The sequence below is a fragment of the Mugil cephalus genome, chromosome 2 (assembly GCF_022458985.1).
Source record: "Mugil cephalus isolate CIBA_MC_2020 chromosome 2, CIBA_Mcephalus_1.1, whole genome shotgun sequence".
Lineage (NCBI taxonomy): Eukaryota > Metazoa > Chordata > Actinopteri > Mugiliformes > Mugilidae > Mugil > Mugil cephalus.
Genome location: NC_061771.1, coordinates 7,338,302 through 7,348,453, shown reverse-complemented (window position 1 = coordinate 7,348,453; position 10,152 = coordinate 7,338,302). Strand labels below are relative to the sequence as shown.

Genomic DNA, 10,152 nt, shown 5'->3' with positions numbered 1-10,152 from the left:
TTAAAGGCAGATTTTATATGCCCCCATGATGTCAGACTTGGCTTTTATTAAGATAGGGCAGAGCAGAAAGCTCACAATGTGCCCACATCTTATGTGGTTTTCTTGGCTCTGTTTTTTGGCTTGTGCATCATGCCCAAAGAAGAACAAGCTCTTGCCTGTTTGCGTTTCTCCTCCTTACCACTGTGTATTTTACAATTCCCCAGAGAATCTTCTTCAACTGTCTCACATCTGGCTTGTGGAAACAATGTTTGATTTTTTTTTTCATTTATTTCAAGCAGTGATTTGACTTTACATATAGTTGTGCATTTAATTCTGAATGCTGGCACTTATAGCAACAATACATGTGGTGTGAGCATGTAGATTGTGCTTACTAAAATCAGACAAAGAGTTGTAGTTATTTTCTGCAGACTGTGCAAAACTTAGAGGAAAACAAACCAGATGTTTCTTTTCGCAGCTGCTTATCATTTTGAGGTTGCAAAGCCACCTCATGCCTGTGTCAAGCAGCAGTAAATTATGTCCATGATAATGATTACTTCTAAAGCCCCTGTTATATATGAACATTTCACACTAACGTGCCAACCCCTTATGTTTAACATATAGTACAGCCTTGTGGCACTTTACCCTCCAGTAAAACCGTCTGTTCTAGTTGAAGTGTTCAAACAACACAGTGCACTCAGTCAGTTCATGCAAATGTTACTGTAAGTCAGTGGCCGAATATTGTTAGTGAATATTAACTTAGCTTCAGTGTGTTAAATGAATGCAGATGAACACTGTATACAAAACACTGTATCAAAATACAAAGTTAATGTCTTAGTAATTATATTATATGCCAATTTCTTTTTAGCATTTTCAGAGTGCTGTTATATTCTTGTGTATTTTGTAAATTCTTTTATTGTTTTTTGTATATATTTCTTACCAAACTCTTTGCTACTTTGACAAGGTAATTTCCCATACGTGGGATAAATAAAAATGGTCTTTTGTCTTAATACCTTTATTTCAGAATAATTTAATGGTGTAAAATTATAAAAATCTTGTAAAACATAGGTCTTCAACAGGTGGTCCACAAGGCATCAGAGGTCCCTCAGATGACAAAATACTTTATAAAGTTGGAGAATATGACTCTCTTTAAGGTGTCTTTGCTTCCCTATTTCTGAATTGATTTTGCTGCTCCACCTCAGTTTCTCTTTCCAGTGCAGTATTAACCAAATGCTTGCTCCAAACTTGCAAGACGGCCCCACCCATATCACTGCCATTGATATTTCTTTTCTTTTTTTTTTGTTCAGTCTATGCTATGAACATACAGGCAAAGTCCGACCGCTAACAGTAGCCATATGCTGTCAGTGCTGGAGAACAAAATCAGCTTTTCAAGAGAAGAACCTCAAACTAATTGTGAAGAATTGTGTTGTACTTTGAGGCTGCCTGGCTGCCTGTGCTGAGCAGCTTGCAGTCAGCGATTCGACTATAAATTCTGTATCACACAGTGAGTTTGAAGGCAACTCTTAGAGTCTGTCTGAAAATTAAAGTGGAACCAGAGGACGAGCTATCACCAGGAAAATAATCCTCAGTACAAGAGGAATTCAATGAAAAAAATGGCTCAAACAGAAGAAATTAATGGAATGAAGTAACCTAGTCAAAGCGCAGATTTAAATCTCATTGACATGTTTTGAGGCAAACGGATACGAAAATGCATGTATCCAAGCACAACATTCACAGAAGAGAGGGCTAAAACGTTGGCAAACTGATGACAGGGGCAAATCTACCTTCTGAGGCCAATGATGTAGCTATTTAACTTTTCCAGCTAAGAATTTTGCATTCATTAATTCAGAATGTGATTGTTGAATTAAGGACTGGAATGCTTCTTTGTGGTGTTGTTCAGTCTCTCCCAAGAGGACAAAATGTCCCCTTGTCCAGAAACGTCAACAATTTCCTTTGAGATGCACTGCTTGACATGCCTGTATGTGAACGTGTGATAAACAACTTTAATTCAACTGAAAAAGTAGAAACAGAAAATATCACATTCCAGTCTCTCACTTGTACCTGACGGTCCCACAGACTGCACACGTATTCTTGTTGTGGCAATAAGAATGTGCTTAGAAGTAAGACGAGTGATGGGTGGTATGTGTGGGGGTAGAGCAAGGTGTGGCTTTGGTTCTCATGTGTGAAGCAACATACTGTAATAATGGGGCTTTAAGGGTTTTATTTGAAACTCCAGTGAAATGCTCCATTTAGCGAAAGGAGAATTACATTTGCAGAAGGTAAGTGCAGAAGTTAAGATAATTAACAAGATTATTAAACTTCATTGCAGATTTCCTTTGATGATCAATGTCCTGTAACTAGGGCTGCAGTATTGTGCAATAAGTAGGTGATGGATGTTTGGTTCTGCTTGCCAGAAACTATATCTCTAAATCTTTCTGACACATTTACTGTGTCAACGATCCAAACCACTTTTCATGTGAATGGGAAAGACTTGTCAGAATGTGAAAAGCCTCATTCAAGTCTGAGTATGAAGTGCCTCACCGAGACAAATAACTGCAGCTAGAGAGGAAATTCAGAACAGTATGTTTACAATGTGGCAGGATAAACAGAACAGAGTACTTTTACTTAGGTGTGGCGCTTAGGTATGGGCTGACAATAAAAAAAGAATCTTCTGTTGTGGAGGAGGAAGCGCGACCCGTGAAGACTCGTTGCCAAATCAGATGTTTTTCTGATGACTTTGTGTGTGAGCTTGTTCCAATTCAGGCCCAGACTGGTTTCTGCTGCATCTCATTTCTTGAAATGCCCTGCAGCCTTGCTCTGAGAGGTCTGGAAATTTACAGCAGATATATAAAGCAAAGCTTTAGATTCCCTTCTTCTGCCGTTAAAGCTTCATTTTATTTAGATATTCTAAATCTACTCAACTGATCTAACTGAAGAGCCCATGTGCTCACAGTTAAACTCTTAATTATTTGACAATTCAGCTGAGAGAAAACTTAATTTCCTCATTGTGATACAACCATGAGGTAAAACAATGCCTTTCTCTGTTGATCAGTCAGCCACAGCAGAAAGCCCATTATGCAGGGAACATGTGTGACAGCTTTTATCTTTAACAGTTTGACACAAGTTTGGCACCAGTCGGGCAAATGTAACGTTAGAATTTCAAGTAGAAATGTGACTTTCTGCATTCATGCTTCATGTGATCAATAAATAAGCCCTTTTATCTTGTCTAGGCATGCAGAACAAAATAAGATTTGAGGTCCGGACAACATGTATGAATGGCTCTTGCCTAAACCTGATACCGCTTTCCTGCATTTTCAAGGCAGGTGCTAATTACTCTTGATATATTATATAAAGGATTTACACACAAAAGCAATGAAAGAAAGGCAGTCCACGCCTCTGCTTGATCCAACTCCATCCAAAGAAAGATGTCTTCAGGCACTGAAGAATAACCAGTGCCATTTATCTCCGAAAAGGGCATCACTAATGTGCTTTAATTTTATGCTCTTTGCAGATCACTGCTCATTGCTCTGTGAGTGAGCTCATCTGGTTCCTAAATGTCTTTTGTGGAGCAGCAATCTGTTTCCACTTAAGCACAGGAAGGTTGTGCAACCCACTGAAGTACAGCCAGGAGTCCACTCCTAAAGGGAAAGTCAAAGGTGACACCTGGTGGGCAGAAGTTAAATGACATTCTAAATTGTATAATGACATCCCATTTTTAATCCATAGGCTTTAATATGAGGTCGGGCCAACATTGTGTTTTGTCCATTGTTCCAGAAGTGCATTTGTGAGGTCAGACACTGATGTTGGATGAGAAGGCCCAGCTCACAGTCACCTAATTCATCTGGAAGGTGTTCTATCAGGTTGAGGTCAGTCATGTTCTTCTACTCCAAACTCACTCATCCATGTCTTTATGGACCTTGCTTTACTGTTTTGTAAAACCTTATCTCATCTCCTCTCATCTTCCATACCACTTAATCCTCACTAGGGTCACGGGGGTTTCTGGAGTCTGTCCCAGCTGTCATTGGGTGAGAGGCGGGGTACACTCGCATTCACACGCACACCTAGGCCGCCTGTTTGGTAAAACCTAGCATATGAATTGTCAATACAGTTCCTCCTTATTACACACAGGAGTCATGGAGCAAACATATCCCTTCTTTGTCACATCTTAACGGTAGTTTCCTGCCTGAGCTTCCGGACTCTTTCTGCTATGTTTGACTTCAGCAGCAGCTACGCAGTAAGACGAGTCAACCTCCCAAGCGCTGACCGTGTGGACCTCTGCATTGATAAGACCTTGACCCCAAGCTGCACGAATGCTTAAATGTTGTCCATTTTCAATATTGTTCAATTTGCAATATTCAACTGAGCAAAAGAGAAATACATGCAACTTAAAAATGAAAATAAATGAAAATTGATCATACAGACAATGCCTTAACCATGAATTAAAATATATGTTGGCTCAGAGCTGATTGCTGAACCTGTATATAACATCAAAATGAAAAATTGACAATATACGTGCCCATGTTTATGTGATCTCCAAAAAGTTTGTTTCCTGAGGACAACCAATAAAAATTTAAAAAGAAAACTATAAAGGTTTAAGCAAGTTGAGCCAGGTGAGAAAGCCAAAGGTGAACCTGGTGATAAATTTTATTCTAAATTCTGCACTTAAAATTAATACTTTTTTAAAATATACACAACCAGGTATAACATTATGACCACCTTCCTAATATTTGTGAGGTCCCCCTTGTGCTTCCAAAACAGTGACTCATCAGAGAATGGACATGGGTCTTCTGAGGGTGTCCTGTGGTGTCTGTTAACAGGATGGTGTTAGTGGGGGTCTTTGGATCCTATGGGTTGAGGGGAGGGGCCTCTGTGGATCATCCCACAGATACTTGATCAGTTTAAGATCTAGTGAATTTGGAGGACAGGTCAACACCTTATGCTTTGTGTTTTCTGAGTTGTTCCTAAACTGTTTGTGTGTGTGTCTGTGTCAGGCTGCATCCTGCTGGGGATGTCTGATGCCACCAAGTGTGTCGTTGCTATGGGGTGGGGGTAATGTTTCCCAGCAGAACACTGAAGTGCCTGTGATGGTCAATGTTATTTTCTCCTGTCAGTAGTTTTAATGATCAAATTAGGCCTAAATCTGCCAGCACCCCCACCCAACATCAAAAAGTATACAGGTTTATGCAAAGTGTGTTCTTAAAACCACTGAAGTTGAACCAGGAGAGAAACTAAAGGTGACACCTGGTGGTCATCAATTGAATTTCTAAATTTCTAAATTCTGCACTTGAATACTTTTCTTAACATGGTTTGCAGAGTAGCATAATTGCTTAAAATCATATTTCAACATTTTTGGGAAAAAAAGAAAAAACACAGTTTTTATCAAGCACTGCAGTATTTTTATTGTCAGGACAGTCAGGAGGAGATAGTGACTTTAAGCGCATGCAGTTGGTGTTGTTATTGTTATACTATGACCTGGATGTCTGAGGAGCTTCACATACTAATTTTAAAGTGTTATAACAAAAGTGTTTCAGTTGACTTTATGATGAAATTGTGCAAAAACACAGTCTGTCTTCATACCATCCACCTCTCAGAGTTATAATTAAGACAGCGCATCATCTGTATGACTTTAAATCATATTTTGACTTATCAGAAGAAGCATCCACCAGGTAAATATCATCACTCACTGAAACTTTTCCCTACATCGCCAATCAAGAATGAAAATACCAACGTAACTCACTGAAGAAGCTGAACTGCTTTTGCAAGCTTAAAAGTAAATTACGGTTAAAGCCTTAATTAAACCCATGTGACAGAGATACACTGAACATCATTTACGCCATTTAAGTCAGTGTATAGGGTTTAGCAGCAGCATTACTGAATGGTCTCCACTTGGGTGTCAACGTCGGAGGACACCACCTGTCCATCGACGACCTGCTGCACAATGGTCTTCACACGCCTCTCGATGTGGGGTTTATGTTCTGCAGAGAACAAAAAATAATCCATCATGTGACGTCAGCGCATTCAGCGAAATTGTTACAAGATGAGAAAGGTAGTTCGCTGAGTGATCACTATTCCTTACCTTCCCCTTTTTGTTCCACCTTCTTGGGGACCTGGGTCGGTTGGGCGACCGCGGGGTGCACTGGGTGACCTGGGTTGCCTGGGGGGCCTGGGTGCACTGGGTACTATGGAGGGAGCAACAATTATTTAAAACACAGTTAGCTTTGTGAAACAACTCCCATTTCCAGTAATAAAGGATCAAAATATATATTTCATGTCTCACGTCAGCTGTTGCACACACTGATCTCCCTGCAGCAGCCTCCTGTACTCAGCGATCTCCATCTCCAGCCTCATCTTGATGTCCAGCAGCTGCTTGTAACAGATCTGCTGCTGCTCGATGGAGGCTTTCAGCTGCTGCAGCTCCGTCTCCATCATGGTGACGCGCCTCTGGCTTTCGCAGAGCTGAGCGCCGTAACAGGTCTTCACTTCTTTCAAGTTCTGCCCCAGGAGCTCGAGCTGCAGGACAGACAGGAAAGATGTTGGTGAGAGTGATGAGAGGAAAGAATCACCTCGTCCATGTTGTGATGAATTTGGACAACACAGATTTCTTCAAAAGACCCACAGTTTTTCCAAGTACATTTTTCGAAAAGGACAGTGAATTCTGTCCCTTCAAACAGCATCAGGAATAAATGCAATATATTGCTGAAATATTGTGTTCCATTGGTCATTAGTGTTGCTTTGAGACAGACAGAAATATCACACTACTCTTCAATCAAAATTATGACCAACTTATCCAACACAACCAAGGTGTGCTTCCTGTTATCTCTACCTCTGCATAGGCGCTGTTCCGGTTGATCTCCAAACTCTGGTACGTCCTCTTCAGCTCTGCCACCTCTTTGGCACTTGCCTTCGCTTCTGTTTCACAGGTAACAATAGTCTTCTGGAGGGTTTCCACCTTTTCACAGGCACAGGCACATACAGACACATAATGAACAACCTTTGAATGACTTCATTCACATTTTCTTTTTCAAAGACTTATTCTGGAGACACCTTACTTTAGACTGGAACCATTTTTCAACTTCATGCTTGTTCTTCTTCACCACATTTTCATACTGCTCCCTCACTTCCTCCAGGAGCTTTGACAGATCAATAGAGCAGCCAATGTCCACCTCTACATTCACAGAACCCTTGCTCTGCTGCCTCATCTGAGTTGTCTCCTGCAACGTTCAAGAAGGACTCGCTCAACATTTTCAGTGTCCATTACTGCTGTCGCCAACAGGTGGCGCCATTTGCAGTTCAATCAACAGCTCGCGGTTCCTCTGTGTTTCAAAAACAGACGATGTTCTCACCTCCTTGTGGGTCTGCTTCATGCACGCTAGCTCGTCCTTCAGACCCTCTATCTTTATCTCCAGGTCGCTGATGGTAAGAGTCATGCTGTCCCGGACCCCGCGGAGACGAAGCACATCAGCCTCCACTACCTTGTGCAGGTGGTGCTCAAATTCATATCTGCACAGGACCGTCAGGGGTTAGACTTCATTAACATGCACTTAGAGTCATTTTTATCTCTATTAAAGGTGTGATATTTAAAAGATTATCTTTTTTCAGTATTCATAAATGTGTTATTCCAACTCTACAAAAATTGCAGCATGAGCCAACACAGAAAGGTAAATTTGCTGTACTTTGTTTTGAAGTCTTCTGCAGCCAGCTGACTGTTGTCGATCTGCAACATGATGTTCTGATTCTCTAACCATTGCTTTTCAATCTAAGAAGGGGAAAAGAAAACACAATCATTAATTAATATGTACTATCTATATCTTTCAGTACTCAGCAGTTATTCATATTTTAAAACTTATTCAGTATACACAGCTGACTCTAGGGAAAATGTATTTGTACAACTTTTAAAACCTTTTGGGGACAGAATGCGTCAGTCCCGTTCACACACTGAGACTGGAGCCTCTGGTCGTTATTTGTCAGTAGACTATCATTGACTGGGGACAGGAGACAGGATCAGTACAAATTCCTTCAATTACACGTGAGTTTCTGGTCATCATGTGAGTCTCAGGTGGGCACTGTCAGCAGAGGCTCCTGATAAAAAGAACATCTCCACCTTGTAGAACTGAGGAAGTCACTAGAATAATGGAAACATTTTCAAGAACCTCAATCGTTTCAGCGTTGGTGTTTGTATATACCATCACCTAGTCGTGACCTCGACAGACATTTCAGACTTTCCCCAGCTTCCTTTATGTGGATGTGTTCACATAGGTGTCAGTTTAGCATTTTTTTTTTTCAAGGGTGACAGTCAGATGTTTGCTGTCACTCCTGTCTAATCAGACCACATTTGGTTTCATTTGGTAAAGTATCATTTACTCAGTATAATGGTGTGTCTTTCTGTTGTTGCTACTTGACTCCAGACCAAACTGGACCAAAGTTGAACTGAATGACTGAGTTCTAACCATGTCTTTTCAATCACAGTAATCTAGGTCCAAGTTTAGTTTTGTTTTGAGCAGTGTGAAGTATTTCTATTCTCCAATGACCAGCAGGAGGAGTGGACAGAACTGTTAGTCCAAATTGTTGTGTTCCTTCATTGTCGGTTCAACATGTATTGATGTGAAAGGTACCTGAGCTCTCAGGTCACTGATGGTGGCGTAGTAGCAACTGTAGTCAGGGACATCGTTAGCTCTCTTCTCATAAAAGTCTCTGATCTGCTGCTCCAAATTCCTGTTGGCTGCTTCCAGAGAGCGCACCTGCACACACAACCAGACAACATCAATTTCTTCTTGTTCTTCTTTTTTATTATCACCTGCTTTAGCCGCTTGTGCTTTATGACAATGATGGAAATACTGGGTCAGATAAGCAAATCTCTGTCAGCTCTTAAATATATATATATATATCAAAAAATCATTCTTTCCTTTAATTTCTATCTAAAATCAACAACTGACATCCTCTTTGTTGTTTTTTGTCCATGTTGCAAAAGGTAAAAACTTTTCAAGTCAGATCCTTGATGTATTATATCGTATTTTAAATGTCAGTCGAGGGCTTTTAAAATATTTCTTGAATACTATTTTCCCCTCAATAATAACCAACCATGCAGTGTCTAACTTTACATTCTCTAAACCAAATCATTCACACATAGCTTCATGAGAGCAGATTAATTATGAGACATCAATTATAATGTGACAAATTAATGAGGCAATGCCATGTGTGTGTTGTTTATAAAATCCTACAGGAGGTGATATGATAACTTACTTTGTCCACGTAGGTGGACAGGCGGTCGTTGAGGTTCTGCATGGTCAACTTCCCATCCACGACCACGCCGGCCCCTCCGCCCATGTTCAGTGATGCAGAGGATGAGGAGGAGTTGGAGGACTGGGCTATGCGGGTCCCGAAACCTCCTGCTCCTCCGTACATGCTGGGCACCCAGCCAGCGGAGGAGCGTCCATTCATCCGTCCGCCCAGGCTGCAGGCGCTGCTGCCGGAGACACTGCGGGCGGTGGAGGAGCCGCAGGAGGTGGAGTTGCCACGGGCGGTGGAAGTGCCGCAGGCAGCGGAGCTCCCACGGGCGGTGGACATGCCCTGGGAGCTGTAGCTGGTGCTCTGCTGGCTGGGAGACTGGGCCATGGTGAGTCGAGGATGTGCAGACTGGTGCGCTGTGATTCTGACTGAGACTAGTGGGTATTTATAGGGCAGGACTGGTCAGGTCTTCCAAACAACTATGTCTGGTATGCAAATCATATTTTTTTTAAAATCATTAGGCGTCTACAGGCTCATTAGAAATGATCCGTGGCAGACAGGTGGAGTATCCAGTTCAGCAAGACTGATAGACCAAGTGATATCAGAACATTGTCTCTCACTTAATAGTTTTACTAATGAGACTTTCAGGTTTGAGAGAAAATGTAGACTGCAAACCTTTTAATAGGTGGGTTTATTTTTTGTGTGTAACATATTGGTGATACAAAGTGAGACCTTGTTAAAAGAACGGAATCATAACAAAACTACTAAGCAAACATGATTAAAAAAAACACAGACACACAGTAAAACAAGTGAGGAAAAACTAATGACAGAAACACCTTTAAGGAAAGTAAAAATCGTTCAGGAAGGATTTGAGAAACATAACAACATGGTCTTTGTGAAGGTCGATTGGCCTCCAGATTCCCCACATCTCTATGTCATGGTGCATAACAA

The 10,152-nt window shown here is 41.2% G+C and overlaps 1 protein-coding gene and 1 long non-coding RNA gene across 4 annotated transcripts; one reads left to right on the top strand and one right to left on the bottom strand.

Annotated features, from left to right (window-relative positions):
- The first annotated feature begins 2,121 nt into the window (after nucleotides 1-2,121).
- LOC125003659 lies at nucleotides 2,122-4,405 on the top strand. 3 transcript variants are annotated; one of them, XR_007112258.1, is made up of 5 exons: nucleotides 2,122-2,255; nucleotides 3,488-3,642; nucleotides 3,751-3,842; nucleotides 3,962-4,001; nucleotides 4,105-4,405. It is a non-coding gene; the product is annotated as an uncharacterized LOC125003659 (long non-coding RNA). The 3 variants fall into 3 exon arrangements; XR_007112257.1 differs by having other exon boundaries at nucleotides 3,488-3,632; nucleotides 3,962-4,405; XR_007112256.1 differs by having other exon boundaries at nucleotides 3,962-4,405.
- Nucleotides 4,406-6,182: 1,777 nt separating this feature from the next.
- Nucleotides 6,183-9,630, bottom strand: LOC125003657 (keratin, type I cytoskeletal 19-like). Its single transcript, XM_047577673.1, has 7 exons — nucleotides 9,217-9,630; nucleotides 8,589-8,714; nucleotides 7,650-7,732; nucleotides 7,320-7,476; nucleotides 7,026-7,187; nucleotides 6,800-6,925; nucleotides 6,183-6,486 (listed from the first exon to the last, which is right to left on the bottom strand). Exons 1-7 carry the CDS (start codon nucleotides 9,586-9,588, stop codon nucleotides 6,250-6,252), a joined length of 1,263 nt encoding a protein of 420 aa, XP_047433629.1. The 5' UTR covers nucleotides 9,589-9,630; the 3' UTR covers nucleotides 6,183-6,249.
- Nucleotides 9,631-10,152: the final 522 nt, after the last annotated feature.

Bases quoted from the DNA above. Each gene is read 5' to 3' on its own strand.
- LOC125003657 (XM_047577673.1), bottom strand. From the start codon at position 9,588: ATGGCCCAGTCTCCCAGCCAGCAGAGCACCAGCTACAGCTCCCAGGGC. The intron at 7,188-7,319 runs GTGAGAACATCG...TGAACGTTGCAG, and splicing joins TGAAGCAGACCCACAAGGAG to GAGACAACTCAGATGAGGCA. The intron at 6,487-6,799 runs GTAGAGATAACA...TCTGTCCTGCAG, and splicing joins GGAACAGCGCCTATGCAGAG to CTCGAGCTCCTGGGGCAGAA.